The 18,652-nt window shown below is 36.7% G+C and overlaps 1 protein-coding gene across 1 annotated transcript in view; it reads left to right on the top strand.

Annotated features, from left to right (window-relative positions):
- PKHD1L1 (PKHD1 like 1) overlaps window positions 1-18,652 on the top strand; it is a 199,004-nt gene that overhangs the window by 66,229 nt on the left and 114,123 nt on the right. Inside the window, exons 29-40 of the mRNA XM_042783626.1 lie at window positions 1,037-1,169; window positions 2,124-2,316; window positions 4,369-4,511; window positions 4,920-5,024; window positions 5,707-5,895; window positions 6,697-6,867; window positions 7,414-7,640; window positions 9,318-10,302; window positions 11,724-11,972; window positions 12,931-13,080; window positions 14,198-14,372; window positions 17,887-18,054. Of these exons, the coding sequence (XP_042639560.1) occupies window positions 1,037-1,169; window positions 2,124-2,316; window positions 4,369-4,511; window positions 4,920-5,024; window positions 5,707-5,895; window positions 6,697-6,867; window positions 7,414-7,640; window positions 9,318-10,302; window positions 11,724-11,972; window positions 12,931-13,080; window positions 14,198-14,372; window positions 17,887-18,054 (2,888 nt within the window). The remainder of the gene's footprint in view (window positions 1-1,036; window positions 1,170-2,123; window positions 2,317-4,368; window positions 4,512-4,919; window positions 5,025-5,706; window positions 5,896-6,696; window positions 6,868-7,413; window positions 7,641-9,317; window positions 10,303-11,723; window positions 11,973-12,930; window positions 13,081-14,197; window positions 14,373-17,886; window positions 18,055-18,652) is intronic.

Raw genomic sequence — 18,652 nt, 5'->3', positions numbered from 1 at the left:
GGTTTCCGAGGCAGTATCTCTACAGAAGTAGATTGCCCAACCTTCCTTCTGAAGAGTGGCCAGTGGGTTTGAACTGCCAGCCTTCTGGTTAGTGGTCAAATGCCTTAGGCACTATGCCACCAGAGCTCCTTAGGTGGGTATTATGCTGTGGCATCTATAGAAAGAATAAATTTGAGACTGTTTTAAACTGAATGATGGAAGGAGATGAGAATTTGAGAAATACAGTAAATTAAACTAACTCTGTTTAAATTATGTCATTCCGTTAAACACTGAATATGCATTCAATATTTCCTAGATGCTGGAAAAGTATTTTTACAAATAAAGAATTCCATATGTGCTATAGCAGTGAATATACTTAATCCCCATGCTTCCTTTTCCAGGGTTCCTTTTATGTACTCGGCTGCTAACTGAAAATCAGCAGTTCGAACCCACCAGCCACTCTGTGGAAGAAAGATATAGCAGTCTATGTCCATGAGGATTACAGCCTTGGAAACCCTAGAGAGTAGTTCTCCTCTATTCTATAGAGTCTCTATGAGTTAGAATCAACTCGGTGGAAACAAGTTTTGTTGTTGTTACAGCAGTGAAAGCACTAAATAATTTTCTTAGGGATCCAAGTGTTGGCCCTGCCTTCTGGAACTGGGTCAGCAAAAGATATAATAATGTATCAGACACACAGAATATATGTGTGTCTATTGTAAGAGCAAAAAAAGTAAAAATGTTGAGTACCTTAAGCTTTCAAGACCGTATGTAGTTAGAGATTCACTTGTCCTGAGCCTCTCGACTATATTGCAGAGCCCTCAGGAATCCAATAACATACTTGCATTTAAATTGCTCACAAACATCTACAAACCACTCTAACATATACCTTTATCTCGAGGATTCAAACGCACATCCTAAATTTAACAGCACAGCTTCCTAATATCAGAATATTTATAATAAATATTTATAACTTTGAAGCATAACGTCTTCAAAAGTTTATACTGAGTAATTCTATTTGTTTTATGCATTGTATTCCTTAATCTTTCTTTTGTTTTAGAGAATTGAGGGCACAGTTGATGTTTCAGTTATTACCAATGGATTTCACGTGATAGCAAATGATGCTTTTAGTTATAATTGTTTACAGACTCCAGTGATAATTGATTTTAACCCCAAAGAACGATCAATACTAGGTAAGAATTCTTCAATAATATATCATTTAACATAGATACTATGTTAAGAGTTCTATGTTCATTTAACACAGAAACTATGCTTCAAAAGACTTTCTAACCAAACAAAACCCATTGCCAAAGAGTCGTATCCAACTCATAGCGACCCTTCCTTAGCTTTCGGGGGCAGTATCACCACGGAAATAAATTGCCCAATCTTCCTTCCAAGGAGTGGCTGGTGGGTTTGAATCGCCAGCCTTCTGGTTAGCAGTCAAATGCCTTAGGCACTATGCTACCAGATCTCCTAGTTTCCCCTGCAGTTCTGTTTCACAAAGTGAAACCAGTCACAGATTTTTTTTTTACCGTAATAGCTGTTGTCAGATACCGTCGAGTTGGCTGTGACTCATACATAGTGACCCTATGGGAAAACGGAACAAAGTGCTGCCCGGTCCTGCACCATCCTCACAATAATTGCAATACTAGAACCCATCTTTGCAGCCACTCTGTCAATCCATCTCATTGAGGGTCTTCTCCTCTTTCACTGACCCTCTACTTTACCAACCAGGATGTCCTTCTCCAGGGACTGGTCCCTTCTGACAGCATGGCAAGAGTACGTAAGACAAAGTCTGGCCATTCTCGCTTCTGAGGAATTTTCAGGTTGCACTTCTTCCAGGACAGAGTACCATGAATGGTCTATTAATTCATTTTGAACATGTCAAGTAAGGGGAGAAATGTTAAGTTTAGGGAAAAATAAGTGCTTTGCCATCCTGTTGTTTTCTTTGTGAAATGACTAAACAAGAATTTTATTTCTACCTGGCAGCCATCAGCTTTTTCATTTTTCCTTTTGCCCCTGAAAATGTTAGGATTTCTGAAATTTAATGAAATACCAGAGATGAGTGGCCTGTTTAATATGCACATTTCACACAATAATAAGTTGAAACATTTTCTAAAGTTTTTTTTTTTCTTTTAAAACAATAGGAGAAGTTAATTTAACAATTAAAGGCTATAACTTTGGAAATGAGTATACACAAAACCTGGTATATGTGGGAGGAAAAACCTGCCGGGTTCTTCATTGGAACTTCACAGATATTAGATGCCTTTTGCCCAGGTTGTCCCCTGGAAAACATGATGTCTATGTAGAAGTCAGAAACTGGGGTTTTGCATCAAAAAGGTATGTATGGTAACCATTTTAACGTGGAACTGAAGCCACTCCTGAAGCTTGGGCTATAAAATTAACACCTGTGAGGAATGTGCTTCTTTAAGCAATTAAGTTTATGGGACCAAGCAGTGAACATTTACTAAAAGCAAAGAGGAGAAGCCAAGGAGGGTCAGGGAAACTGGGTGGATGGAAATGGGGTTGAAGGTGTGGTGGAAATGGTGAGAGTGCTGACACATTGCTGGGACTGTAACCAATGTTATGGAACATTTTTTGCTATGTCATGGAACATCCAATTAGCTATGTTCACCTAAATACAATAAAATAGGTATGGTAAAGAACTAAAATCAAAGGAGTTGTGGACACATGGGGTTAATTGTATGGGAAGTGGAAAAGATATCATCATCAGCTTTCAATTCAGTATTTCAATTGCTTTCTTTGCTTTTCTGTATCTTCTTATTGTAAATGGTTTTGAAAATATCTCATAAAGTTCAGTGCTTAGTTTTGCAATCAATACCATTCAGATTAGGTTGTAAGACTCTCTGTGGAACTAGATTTATGTATATGTCATATGGTTTGTATTCATTCATGAAATACTCAGGAAGTTACTATGGGGGCAATGCTAGGTCCATAGTGGAGAACGAGAGGGTCCTATCTTCTGCTTTAATGTTGCCCACAATTCTGTCGAGGAGACAGACTTTAAACAAAATACCACATCAATAATTTAATTATAAAAGTGAGAAATATTATGAACAAGGGACACCAGATGATGTAAGAGTATATAATAGAGAGAGCTCTGGTAGCATAGTGGCTAAAGCACTTGACTGCTAACCAGATGGCTGGCGGTTCAAACCCACCAGCCACTCCTCGGAAGGAAGGTTAGGCAATTCTACTTCCGTAGTGATACTGCCTCGGAAACCCAAGGAGGGCCGACTCGACGGCAAACAACAACAACAAAAACAACAACAACAACAACTTATCCTGGGGGAAAAGGAACGGGTTCCCTGAAAAGGTGATAATTAAGCCAAGGTGTAAAGAATGTGTAGGAATTGGCTGGCTGAAGAAGAAGACAATAGTCTTCAGGTTTCCTTGAAACAAGTGCTTAATATTTCCTTCCCAGAACTTGTTTGTTAACTGATACAATTTTAGTTCTGGGGTGAGAAAGTTACTGATTGGAAACAATTTTAAAAAGAGAAAATAAATGTAGGCTTTAAAAAGAAAAGTCAGGAAAAGCTGGTATCAGAGTAGAAGGAGAAATGCTTGCAGTAAATCCTCTGAGAGATGGAGGAAGGCGACCATCGGGAAACAGAAGCCTCCGAACTACATACAGTTCCCTCTTAGATTGACAGAGTGGAGCCGAGAGGAGTTCAAGAAGGGATGTTGGCTTGGGCTTTGGCATGGTGACATAACAGGTGGGATGGGACTGGGCACCATAAAAATCTGTATTTGGGAGGCGGTTAGAGATACACCAATTCAGTTTTGCTGACGAAGTTAAAGTTCGCATAATGACTCACGTGAGTTGCTCTATCTCTCCCTAGTCATAGTGGCATCTGAGAGAAGTGCTTCTTAGCAGGCATGTTGTCTACAACAAAGTAAAATAAATTGAAAACCATCTTATAAATTAATTGCCTTGAACCTTTTATTACTTTTATAAAATATGTGGAATTCCATTGAGCTTTTTTTTAATATAGTATGCTGTCTTTATGTTCTACTCTAATGAATATGTGAAATATTTTTAAAGGATCTCACATGTTTCTTGTAACCTCCTTTCTTATAACCATATTTTTCTCATAATGTTTTAAGATCCTCCATTTCAAATTCCTCCTAGTGTAGTTGTTTACAAGGTTTTAAGAAATTTAATTTTCAGAGTTAGGAAGAAGCAGTTGTACATAAACTGTGCAATCAAATTGGGACCATGATAATTATCAGATTATCTAGTTGAAAAAATTAATATCTAGTTAAAAATTGATTACTTCCTCTTTCTGAAGAATTTATATCCTCATATGACTTTAGCAATATCAGCCTATAGAAAATTCAGTGAAACATCTATTTATTTGTCTTCTGCAGAGACAAGTTACATGTTTTTATACAGTATATTTTGGAAGTGACCAACATGTTTCCACAGAGAGGGTCCTTATATGGTGGAACTGAAATCACTGTAATGGGTTTTGGATTCAGCACTATACCAGCTGAGAACACTGTGCTTTTAGGTAAGAGCTTCAGTCTCACAGAAATGCTATGTCATTATTTTTCTCAGCTCAATTGGTATACTATAGATACATTGTGAGTGAGTACACAAATACTCTCAATCATTGAAGTTTTATTTTTATTTTAATATGTAAATGGTTGAGTGTATTTTTTTAAGATTGTAGGGAGAATTGGAATACTCTTTTGATTCCAATCAATAGGTATTATGTATTTAGTGTATATAGAACGCCTGGGAAAAAAGGAAAGGGGGTTCTTTGTTCTGACAGTAATCAGTACTTGAGCATGATTATTATCAGAAAAAATACAGAAAGCATAAGTTTTGCTGGACTTTGGTTTATTAATTACACTTCATCTCAATGGTTCACAAAAATGTGTGAGAAGAAATATTTTTTTGTCTTTATTCTTTCTAGGCTCTTTTCCTTGCAATGTGATATCATCTTCAGACAATGTCATAAAATGTATTCTTCATTCAACAGGAAATGTATTCAGGGTAACTAACAATGGGAAAGATCCAGGTATCAATCAATATTTATAAATTTTAATTTATGGAGATAATTTTTTAAAAATTTATTTTATGCTCATTCTTCAAAGCAAAGTATTTAAAGAATGTGTATTATTATTTCTTTCTACAATTGGTCAAGAGTAACTCTCTGACATAGGGATCGTATATAGAGTGAATCAGTGGTAGACTTGAGTCTGCAGGGCTAGATAAATCCTCCAGTTTCCAAGTTCAGGAATTGCCATTTGGTTTTGCTGCAGTACAGAAGCTCCTGAATTATGTAGTTGTTTACAAGTCATGAGTTTCTGAATGAATATTCAAGTTGAAATTATAAGATTTTGCATATCCCTTTGTCCAAAATTCTTGTGTTCACAGAATTGACCTTAGCTTTTAAAAATATTTCATGTTATATTTCTGGCCAAAATTGTTTATTAATTTTCTGGTTTAGTTTTTTTTTTTTTTAATTGTCATTTGATCATCAGTATTACAGTTTTATGACTTATTTTTTCCTTAGCTTCTCATTATCTTACTTTGTATTATTTCTGCTAGGTATTTAAATTATGTACATAGTGAAGTTTTATGGAATTAATTAGCAGTTGCTTTCATTAATGGTTGTATCAAAAACAATGCATTTTCAAGTTAATTATTGAGAAATGTTCCTTTTTACTTTTTAAATATGACTCAATTCTTGCTTTCAGAACATGGATTAGGTTATGCCTGGTCCCCCTCAGTCTTAAATGTGTCCGTGGGTGACACAGTGACATGGCGTTGGCAAGCACATCCATTTCTTAGGGGAATAGGATATAGAGTTTTCTCTGTATCCAGTCCTGGAAGTGTAATTTATGATGGCAAAGGATTTACAAGCAGAAGGCAAAAATCTGCATTCGGTATGATTCTATTTTGTTGAATTTTGTGTCACATCTCTAGTTCCTAGATGAAATAAAAAGCAATTTTTTAGACTTAAAATAGTTTCACATAAAGTATATGTGTGTGTGTATATATATATATATATATATATATACATATACACACACACACACACACACATAAAGTGGTTTACTAGGTATTTTGTTGCTGAAGTTATAAATAAACATAAGCAAGGTATTTTATACATATTAGAGTTCTGAATTAGAAATATCTTTATTGATGCTACAATAATCAATTGAAAAAATATATGGAAATAAAAATACAATGAAAACTGTAATATGTTTGAACCATACCAACATGATATTAAACTATTAAATTTTGTTCATTGAAATGAGTTTTAAAATCAGTATTTCTACTGGGTTAGTTCTGTGTAAATGTGCCTTGTAGACTGCCTTTTTTGTTCTGTACATACAACAGTTCGAACTTTTTGCTCTTAAACAAAAATTACGTATTGTTTATTTTTAATTCCATGTTGAATTTTTTTTTTTTACCTTTGTTAAATTATGCCAGATTTGACCTGGTTTTCTCCAGAATGAATGCTGGTTCTCGTCTTCCTGGCATGTGATTTCATTATACACGATAGCTCTTTGATAGCCTGTGAGTCATCTCCTTTCTGCTTGCTGCTGAAGTAATCACACTAATGAAAAATAAGAAACCTGCCATTTAAATGTTCATTTAAACGATCCTTTCAAGTTGTTGCACCCTTTTCAAAGCCTCGTTAATTGCTTGTATTTATTATGTACAATCTTATTTTATGACAGGTTCATTTTCTTACCAATTTACATCCCCTGGAATCCATTATTACAGTAGCGGGTGTGTTGATGATGCTTGCTCCATTTTTCTCCAAGGAGTCATTAATGTGAAACCAGCTGAAACCAGGCACATTCCCCTGCACCTGTTTGTGGGTAACACTGAAGCCACATATGCTCAAGGTTAGATGGTCAAAGATGGATGCTCTGATACTGAGGTGACCCAGGGTTTACGAGACCTTTTTAGGACAGGAGGTAGATGATGGACCACATGACCTTAAATAAGTCTTGACTGCTCTGAGTTTGGATTTTGTTCTATAATTTAAATTAAGGGTCACATAACTATTGTCCTGCCAGTGTTCTATAGTCTTTGTGTGCATCAGATGAGATGTAATGTGAAAGTGTACTGATACTGTGTACGTATCAAAATATATTAAAATGTAAGGTGTTGTTATTGAGTTGCCCCTCCCATGGATTCTGGCATTAGACAAACTGAAAAATTTTAGATTTATTCTTCTCTCTTTACTGTACTATTTTCATCCAAGTCTTTAAGACCTTCCTACTTTGTGGCACCCCTTTTGTCATTTAAAAGAGAGAGAGAGAGAGAGAGAGAGAGAGAGATTTACCAGAATTTAAACTCCATCATCAAAATGAAGCATAATGCAATCTGAAAACATCTTCTGTTTTAGAATGTTATCCATAACTTACAGACAGTTCTTTTGTCTAAAGCAGGGCTTGAGAACTTGCACTTGGGAAGCTCTGTGGCAGACTGCCTAGCAACAGAACCCCCGTGCAGTCTGAACAATACCAGAGTTGACAACTCAAGTAGATTGCTCTTTGAGCTTTCAAGTTGTTTTTCACCATCTATAAACAGCATTAGTCCATCCATTGGAACAGTAAATGAATTGATAACAATTACTGGACATGGCTTCAGTAATCGCACATGTGCTAATAAGGTAAGGATATAAAAAAAGTTTTCATTTTTAGTTCTATATAGTCATTAATAGGAAGATGTTTTGACCAAAACCTCATAAATTATTATTTTTTTAAAATAGCTTTATTGATATATTGGGAGCTCTGGTGGCGTAGTGCCTAAGGCATTTGACTGCTAACCAGAAAGCTGGTGGTTCAAACCTACCAGCCACTCCTCAGAAGGAAGATTGGGCAATCTACTTCCATAGTGATACCCCCTCAGGAACTCAAGGAGGGGTTGTTACGAGTCGGATGCGACTCAACAGCAGTGAGTTTGGTTTTTTGGTTTTATTGATATATAAAGGAGTCCTGGTAGTTAAAACTCTTGGCTGCTAAGCGAAAGGTCAGTGGTTTGAACCCACCCACCCCATGAGAAAAAGATGTGGCAGTCTGCTTCAGTAAAGATTACAGCCTTGGAAACTCTATGGGGCAGTTCTACTCTATCCTCCAAGGTCAGTATGAGTCAGAATCAACTACATGGCAGTGGGTTACTCATATATAGTTCACATGCGACACGATTACCCATTGAAAGCATACAATTCAATGGCTTTTAGTACGTGCATAGCTCAGATAGTAGCGTAGTGCCTAAAGCAGTTGACTGCTAACCAGAAGGCTGGCGGCTCAAACCCATTAGCTACTACTCAGAAGGAAGATGGGGCAATCTACTTCCGTAGTGATACTGCTTCAGAAACCCAAGGAGGGGTCGCTATGAGTCAGGTCTAACTTGACAGCACATAACAACAACAACAACAGCTCAGATAAATTGTAGGTTCAGTTCCAGACTACTACATAAAGCAAATATCACAATAAGCAAGTCAGATTAATTGTTTGGTTATCCAATACATATAAAAGTTATGTTTACACTACACCGTAGTCTGTTAAGTGTACACTAGCATTATGAGAACGTTTGAAATATTATGAGTTTTACCAAAATGTGACACAGAGGCATGAAGTGAATACATGGTATTGGAAAAATGGCTCCAACAGACTTATTTGATGCAGGGTTGCACCAAACTCTAATTTGTTTAAAAAATGTATACATATGTATAAAGTGCAATAAAATGGGGTATGCCTGATTAGTCACAGAGTTGTGCATCCATTACCACAATCAATCTTACATCATTTTTCTTGCCCTCAAACAAACCCCCATGCCCCTTAACTATCACCCCCAAATCCCCTATTTCCCCAGCCCTGGGCAACCACTAAGCTTTCTGTTTCTGTAGATTTGCCTGTTATGGACATTTCATATAAGGGGAATCATACAATATGTGGTCCTTTGTGACTGCCTGCTTTAACTTACCATAACGGTTTCAAGGTTCATCCATGATATGGTATATATCAATACTTAATTTATTTTTACGGCCAAATGATATTCCATTTATGAATATGCTGCATTTTGTTTATCAGGTAATGGACATTTGGGTTGTTTCCCCTTTTTGACTATTATGAATAATGATGCTATGAATATTCATATACAAACATAATTTAATTTTAAAGTTAATCCAAGATGTGCTTTAATCAACCCTCTAAATTAATTTTGTGAATAACCATTTGAACATTATTAGATTTTTTTAAAATGTTAGTTAAATGTTATACAAGATTTAAGTTCACACTAGGATAATACATTGAATTGATTTACCTCATATTCATTTTACTTCTAGGTTACAATTGGTAGCTATCCCTGTGTTGTAGAAGAAAGTAGTGAAAATTCCGTTAAGTGTCATATTGACCCTCAAAACTCAATGGATGTTGGCATCAGGGAAATTGTCACGTTAACTGTCCATAACCTGGGCACTGCTATCAGCACACTGCCCAGTGAATTTGATAGGCGATTTGTACTTCTGCCGAACATGGACACAGTGTTGCCGCAGGCAGGATCAACTTCAGGAATGACAAGAATGACCATAAAAGGCTCTGGATTTGCAGCTTCTCCTGCTAATGTTGACGTCCTTCTGGGTCATTTACCATGTAAAGTTCTATCAGTGAATTATACGGACATTGAATGTGAAACACCCACTGCCCCTCAACAATTTGTGAATGTAAATCTTCTAATACATGGTGTGTCTGCCCAGTGCCACGGGAACTGCAGCTTTTCCTATTTAGACAGCCTCACACCTATTATAACAAGAATCATCCCCAGTAGTATCAGTGGATTTGTAGAAGTTCTTATTCAAGGAGAAGGCTTTGGGACGATCTTGGAGGACATTGCTGTTTTCACGGGGAGTCAACAGTTCACAGCAATGGATGTTAATGAGAATAACATCACTGTTCTTGTGACTCCTCTCCCAGCTGGACTTCATTCTCTTAGTGTTGTGGTGGGAGCCAAAGGCTTGGCTCTGGGAAACCTTTCTGTCAGCAGCCCTGCAGAAGCATCTGTCTCACCAACTTCTGGAAGCATCGGAGGAGGAACAGTTTTGGTGATCACTGGAAATGGTTTTTATCCAGGCAAAACCATAGTCATCGTTGGAGATAACCCTTGCGAAATTATTTCTGTCAACTCCAGTGAAGTCTACTGCTCTACCCCAGCAGGGGAAGCTGCAACGGTTGATGTAAAGATCTTTGTTAGTGCAGTAGCTTACCCGCCTCTGTCATATACATATGCCCTGGAGGATACTCCAGTTCTTGGAACAATTGTCCCAAGTAGAGGTACTCTATTACCTACCTGTGTATTGCCTTGACATCTATTAACAGTAATATTTGCAGGGAGTGCTGGTAGTGTAGTGCCTAACGCAATTGACTGCTAACCAGAAGGTTGGCAGTTCAAACCCACCAGCCACTCCTCAGGAGGAAGATTGGGCAATCTACTTCTGTAGAAATACCACCTCAGAAATCCAAGGAGGGGTGGCTTAGTAGTATTGAATTAGAATAATGTTCATAAATAATTAAGATGTATTTTTAGACAATCCCATTTCACCCAATTAATTTATGTGCTTTGAGTTCTGCCATCTCTATTTTGTGATTATTTTTTCACATTCTTTGGATAAAATTTTTAGTCAAATTCCCAGGACCAAAATTCCCATCAACTTCACCTAAATTTCAGCATCAGGAAAATATATATATGAATGTATATGAATTAAGTTGATCATCAATTTATGTCATATATATAGGAGCTCTGGTAGCATAGTGGCTAAAGCACTTGATTGCTAACCAGAAGGCTGGCGGTTCAAACCCACCAGCCACTCCTCGGAAGGAAGGTTGGGCAATCCTACTTCCGTAGTGATACTGCCTCGGAAACCCAAGGAGGGGTCGCTATGAGTCGGGGCCGACTCGATGGCACATAACAACAACAACAATGTAGATACAAGGAACTCTGGTAGCGTCGTGCCTAAGGCACTTGACTGCTAATCAGAAGGCTGGCGGTTCAAACCCACCGGCCACTCCTCGGAAGGAAGATGGGGCAATCTACTTCCATAGTGACACTGCCTCGGAAAAAACAACAACAACAATGTAGATACAACACAAGAAACATATTAAAACTCACATGTAATTGACCTTATTAATATTGAGAATTTATCAGAGTATTATATTTCCATGAAACTCAAATTGACTGATTATTATCTTATTAATACAACAGACTTTTAAGGAGATAATTGAACACTGGAAGACAGAAAATATTGTAAAATAAGATTTACTTATTTTGTAAGCTGAAAACATATCAAGGTATCTTCCTTGTTCTTTTATCATTATGCTGTGCTGTTTCTGATCATCTTTAAGTTATTGGAATGCTTATCATCTATGTAATGAATTCTTGACAAGGAACTGCAGTGTAAGGAATTTACATAAATGTAGTCAATCCACAAAAGAGTTGCAACATAAAGTACCAAAATTAAAAACAGTAAGCCCTATCCTTAAAATAAGCTCCCCACACAAACACACCTAGTTCAGACAGTTATACTTAAGTTTAGACCTTGTCTCTTTTCTGCTCCATACCTTTCTAGTACCCTACGTTAGTAATTAACAGCCCATAGAATTGAGAAAATAAATAAATAGATACATCTTTAAATGTTTGCATACATATAGGGATTTAGATATATTTATACTGATTTTTCTTTCTTTCTTTCTTTTAGGTCCACCAGGAACTGAAATTCAAATCACTGGATTTAATTTTGGTGTTGATATCTTGGAAGTTTCAGTGATGATCGATAACATTCAGTGTAATGTCACCATGGTCAATGATAGTGTTTTGCACTGCATCGTTGGGGATCATGCTGGTGGCACTTTTCCTGTTACAATGCACCATAAGACAAAAGGCTCTGCTGTATCCACAGTTTTATTTGAATACCCACTTGCGATTCAAAATATTCATCCAAGCCAAGGTAGTCAGGAATGGTCAGGAACCTACACATCTTTTATCTCATTCAACATTTAATTGAATATTTAGCTCATGTGGGGGGAAAATGTGTTCTTTAAATATAGCTAACATTTGTAGTTGTATATAACATATTTCAAAATAGTTTTCTTTGTACACAAATAAATAAGCATGCAAGGGCATCAATTAATCATTCTGAAGTATTAATTTACTGCCTTATATTTCTCTTAGTGATGTATAATTTATTTAAAATTTAGCTCCACTTAAAATACCCAGGTTATATGTGAAAGTGTTTAAAAATTATATTTAGACATCATTATTATGTAACATAAATAAGGTTTTTTCTATTTGAAAGTTATGTTAATGTTTAGAAAATCTTAGGAAAAAAAAAACTAATGTATCTCTTAACTAACATTGAAATTTTACATTTATATTTTGACTCCTATAAAATTCTTTGTGACATCTCTTCAAATGAAATGTGAATTCTAGATGTAAGTTAAATAGATGAGCAATTGTGACATTTATTGAATGTTGGTTTTAAAATAGTACAGTCAAAAGAGATTCTATTCTATAAATGTTGTTGTTGTGTGCTGTCAAGTCAGCCCCGACTCATAGTGACCCCTCCTTGGGTTTCCTAGGCAGTATCACTACGGAAGTAGATTGCCCCATCTTCCTTCCGAGGAATGGCTGGTGGGTTTGAACCGCCAGCCTTCTGGTTAGCAGTCAAGTGCCTGAGCCACTATGCTACCAGAGCTCCTATTCTATAAATAGTATATGTGTAATATAAATATTTTATATTATAATTCAACACAACAAAGATACTATATTGTATATATATTTTTTCATTTTAAGAATCTTTTTATTTAATGTAACTTTCAGGTTTTAAAATGAAGTTAAGCAAATATGTATGCAGAGGATATTTTGTTTAATTAGCTTTGTTTTCTGCTTTTGTTTGTCTTCATTAGGGAGCTTTGGCGGTGGTCAAACCATGACTGTGACAGGCACTGGGTTCAATCCACAAAATTCAACTGTATTAGTATGTGACTCAGAATGTACAATTGACAGGCTTAGATCTAATTACACAAACTTATTATGTAAAATTCCACCTAATAATGGTAAGTTTTCAGAAAGAAGTATGACACTCTGTGAGAAATGGTTAATTTTATAAAGATCAAATCTGAATTTCTTTTCTCAAGTTTTTAGTTTCTTTGGGGCAACTGAATCTCTTTATCCTGATTTTAAGTAATTTATCCAGAACTTTGTTTTCTAAGTTTATATGTCTTTCATATTAATAAAATTTGAGTTAGACTGAATTGCTTATAATAGATTTCACTTTTTCAGTTTATCCTGTAAACTGAAGTTTATTGAGCATGTCAATCAGACAAAATGTTTTTATCCTATTGGTGTACTAGATTGTCCTTAAAGGCGCAACAGTGTAATGGTTAATAGTGTGGAGTCTGGTAGTCAGTACATTGCCAAGACTGTAAACCTAGCTATGTTTTTCGGCAATTGATTCAACTTATTTGGACTTCAGTTTCCTGATCTGTAAAGTGAAGATAATCACAGTGGCCTACTTTGTGGGATTGTTGTGAGGTTAATAAGTTAATATATGTAAGGTGGATAGAATGATATCTGATACGTGATACTGCTTTCTCTCTACTTTTTTAAACAATAGTATATATTTTTTCAAAAAATTAACCTTTATATGATTGGGCTTAATTTTTCATTTGAACAATAGATTTTGTATCCTGATTTAAAATGGAGCAGTGCTGCCAAGATTTGTGGAGGACTTTAGGTTGTCTGTTTAACACTGGCTGTACTTCTTATTTTTAAACTTTTGCATCTGTTTCTACATGTTTTGTTTTCATTTTTTGGGGGAAAGGGGGTCTCTTGTTTTGAGCTGTCACTTCTGGCTGTTGTCAACGTGCTTGACTTTAACAGTCCTTCCTGCTCTAATTTGTGGCATTGGATCCTCTGAGCCTGGGAAACTGAGCCGGCAGGTTTGTAGAATTATCTACAGTAAAGGCTCCAAATGAAAGTCTAAGATTTTTACTCTTTGATAATGCACATGAACTTTGCGATGTTTTCAGTTATTACACGAGATCTGTCTATATTGAGAAGGGATTTTTGGAAAAGAAAGATATACTTGAAAAGTGTTGCAAGTTTGGAGAAGAGCATAGGCCTGATGGTGGGACTGTGAAGCGGTTTTCCATTTGATCCTCTTCTCATCAGGCAGGGGACCTGAGCAAGCCTGTGAAGTAAGTGTGGTCAATGGGAAGGATTTGTCACAGTCCACGACTCCGTTTACATACAATGTGTCACTGACTCCACTCATCACCGAAATAGCTCCCAAGAAGGGCAGTACAGCAGGGGGCACCAGACTTACAGTCATGGGATCAGGATTCAGGTATTGTCTATACATGCACACATGTCGATGCTTATGTCCAGAGTCAAGCCATTTCTCCTTTCTTTTGTGCCAGATATTATTTAAATATAGTCATGTCATGTGAACCTATCTGCTACTAAGTTATATTTGGGGCATGTAACAGTACTAATAGTTAATATTTATTGAGTATTTACTGTGCAGGCACCTTTATACCCACAGAATCTTTCTGTGTTACCTTATATTTTTTAGCCCAACTGAATGGGCATCACAAGTTTAAATCAGCTTCATGTTATGCTTTCCCCAGCATCTCATCTCCAACTGTGATCTGCTTCCTTGGGTCAATGAAACATCTTTTCAGGCATCATTCCATTGTAATTAGTCAGGTTCCTTGTTTGCATACTCATTGTTTGGCTAAATGTATGTACTGTGCTATCATAATTTTTCCAAGTTAATAAGACTGACTTCAAAACACCACATGATTAAACCATAAAAGGAAATTTTAATTATCAAGTACTTAAAATTACCTTGGAGCTGCATTTTTACGTTGGAGGTTAAGTTCCAAGGTCTGTGAATGTGGTGAAAATTATCACATAGACAAAGTAATTCTTGAAAGTCTTTTAAAGACCAAGAAAGCATCTCTCAATAAATTGAACTCAGGCAATTTTTCCTCCAACACTGGGACATCTTGTTATTTATTTCACTGAATATTCTTTCATTAAACAAGTACTTGTTAGGCACCTGCTATGTACTAGGAGTTCTGTGTGATGGAGTACACCAATTTAAAAAAACAAAAAAAAACCGCCCTTGTGATGCTTACATTTGAGTGGAAGGTGAAAAACATGAAATAAAGAAAATATATTTTAAGAAAAATTGTGGTATATACAGTAAAGAAAAAAAAGAAAGCAAGGCAAAGAATGCTGAGTGGGGGGAAGAATTGTAGTTTAAAAAGGAGACTTTTAGGCAGAGAACTGATGAAAGGGCAGAGAGACCATGATGCATGATTATCAGGAAAAAGGTGGTCCTGGCAGAGGGATCAGCTAGTGCGAAGGAACTGAGGCAAGTCCAAGGTTGTGATGTTCTAAGAATGGCAACACAGCCAGTGTGGCTGGAGAGTATGAGGGACAAGAAGGATGTCAGGATATGGAGATGGAAAGTTGAGGCCAGATGGTAGAGGGTCTTACAGGCCATTGTAAATATTGGTTTCTACTCTGTATGATGAGATCATCTCAGGGGAAAGCAAAGGGGTGATATGACCTCACATATATTCTTAAAGTTCTGCTTTGTTGAGAATAGACTCTTTGGAGGCAATTATAGAAGCACTGAGACCATTTAGGAGATTATAGCAATAATCTGGATGAAAGATCATGGTGACTTGAACAAGGGTAGTGGCAATGGAGGTGTTAGGAAGGTGGAAAGCATGTTTGAATATAGAGCCAACAAGAGTTGCTGATTGATTGGATGTGGCAATGAAAGAGAGACAGAGACAGAGACAGAGAGAGATCAAGGATGCCAAGATCTTTGACTTGAGACAAAGGATTGAGTTCTCATTTATGATGGTGGGAAAGATCGTGAGGGGGCAGTTTTGGAGGAGAATCAGGAAAGGCTGCTATATTACATAGATCTGGAGTTCATACTGGAGATCTTAATTTGGAACCATGAGATGAGATGAGATAGAGAAGAGTTCTAAAGACCAAGCTGGGAGAACTCAACATTTAGACATTGAGATGATAAACTAGCAAAGCTGTCCAAGAAGGAATAGTCAGTGAGGTAGATGAAGCACCAAATAAAGTGGTCTTGTGTGTAGGGATATTTTGTAAGAAAAACATGCGTACAGGTAAAATTTTGAGTGGCAGTCAGCACTGAGAGATTGAGAAGCACTATTGACAAGCATGTGAGAATGGACACATTCTCATTGAGTACCATGTTGAACTGCTTGGCCTGAGACTTTTCAATTATTGTTTTTTCTCTTTTCTCTTTTTTTTTTATGATTAGCATGTTGAATCTCCCCAAGTTAAATGCTCACATGATAAGACTGTATGGTTTTGGTCTTCCCACTATATGGGGTTTTTATATATAAACTGGGCTTTTGAAATCACAGCATTTTTCTAAAAGGAAAAGGAAAAAAAATAGTGCCTTTAGTCTGGTTCCATTTGTACCCCACTTCAAGAAGCTGCACGGTCTTGTTGTTGTTGTTGTTGTGTGCCATCGAGTTGGACCCGACTCATAGCAACCCCTCCTTAGGTTTCTGAGGCGGCGGTGTCGCTGCGGAAGTAGATTGCCCAACCTTCCTTTTGAGGAGTGGCTGGTGGGTTTGAACCACCAGCCTTCTGGTGAGCAGTCAAGTGCCTTTAGGTACTACACTACCAGAGTCTTGTTGTGGTTGTTGTTGTTTGCCGTCAAGTCGGCCCCGACTCATAGCGACCCCCTCCTTGGGTTTCTGAGGCAGTATCACTACGGAAATAGGATTGCCCAACCTTCCTTCCGAGGAGTGGATGGTGGGTTTGAACCGCCAGCCTTCTGGTGAGCAGTCAAGTGCCTTAGGCACTATGCTACCAGAGCTCCTACCAGAGTCTTAGCAGTTGCCAAAACGTTTGTTATCAAGGGGAAGAAAAATAATGCCCCCCTCAATTCTATCAAAAGATATAAGAAAACTATTTCTATCTTTTCTGGGTAATCTCATTGTCCCCTTCCTTTTTAGCATAGCATTCAATAAGCCATGTCTTGTGCTGGACTCACGGGCAATACTCTTCCGGTTAATTTTAAACAACCTCATTTCTGTTTTGCTCTAAAAACAGATCTGACCCAGAGTAGATGAGTAATAAAAACTTCCAAGTACATGAATAATTGAAAATACACTTTGCTAGGGAAAATGTCCAAAAGCCATAGTAAATTCAGAATCATGAAAAGGAAGGAACTGAAGTAACTTTACTGCTTCTTCAGTATTAAGACACCAACATAAAATGGTTACCATCATCTTTCAGAGTGCTTTTCAAGGTCTCTGTCATTAAATGTCTTACCTGCTGTATTTTATTTTCTCTTTAGTGTGACTGAATTATAATCAAAATGGATAGAGTTCAACCACTTAGCATTTCTTCCTTTCTTTTGCTGACAAGTAACACTTAACAAACTCATACAGCAAAATCATGGTGATGCTAGTGAAACACACACTTAGATAACTAAAGCCCCAAATAGTCAATGGACATCATTTTATCAAATAATTTTGTATGGTTTCTGCAATGAAATATTTTAACCAAGAAGCTAGAATTGTAGTAGTTAAAATTTCTAGGTTACATAAATACAAACTTCTAGAGGGAAAGAAGATGAATAAAAAAAAAAAAAAAAATTATCCTGTGCCCTGGTTTCTTAATCTATACTTTCTTGCAACAAGTATTTTGAAGTACAACACTGCTTGTTTGCATTTTATGGATCATAGAGGAAGATAATTATTTTTACAGTAACATATGAATAAAGGATTGATGATGTGACCTAGAAACTTGAAAGTACAAATGTTTGTTTTTTCCCTTTTCCCTTACAGTGAAGATATGCAGGATGTTCATGTCACCATAGCTGAAGCCCAGTGTGATGTTGTGTATTCCAACAACACACACATCATCTGCATGACAAACGCCCATGCTCCTTCAGAATGGGCTCCAGTGCATGTCAACATCAGAAGTACCGGCATGGCCAAACGGGTAACAGTGCTGTGGGTATAGTAATCACAGAAAGATTAACATTATGGGAGGTGAGGTAATTTGCAATGGATTTTGTCTTTTTTACTTAAAAAAAAAACAAAAGAAAAGAAAACCCACTGCCATCAAGTCAACTCTGACCTACTGACCCTATGGGACAGAGTAGAGCTGCCTCGTAGGGTTTCTAAGCTGTTAATCACTGCAGAAGCAGACAGTCACGTTTTTCTCCCATGGAGTGGCAGGTGGGTTCGAACTGCTGACCTTTTTTGTTAGCAGCTGAGTGCTTAATCATTGTGCTACATGGCTTATTTTTTAGCACCTCTAATAAAAAACTGAGATATGATGCCAATAAATTTAAAGTAGCTATGGTTTTGTTGTTTATTACTATAACATTTTATTATTTTAGTTGATTATTGTTCTGGGTTTTGGCATAATGAGCAATGCATTTTTTTTTTTTTAGATCTTGAATTAAACATAAAGGAAGCTATAATATATTTAAAATAGGTTATATTTTATTAATTATTGCCAAAATTGTTTATCAGTTCAGATTTCTTTTTTGGAGAAATTGAGTAAAGTATTCTAGAACTTTTATGTGTTAAAGTCCCTGCTGTT

The sequence above is a fragment of the Orycteropus afer genome, unplaced genomic scaffold (genome assembly GCF_000298275.1).
Source record: "Orycteropus afer afer isolate SDZICR_OR568_19922 unplaced genomic scaffold, OryAfe1.0 scaffold00021, whole genome shotgun sequence".
Classification (NCBI taxonomy): domain Eukaryota; kingdom Metazoa; phylum Chordata; class Mammalia; order Tubulidentata; family Orycteropodidae; genus Orycteropus; species Orycteropus afer.
Note: the sequence above shows the minus strand (reverse complement) of the source record. Positions and strands in the feature narration are given on the sequence as shown.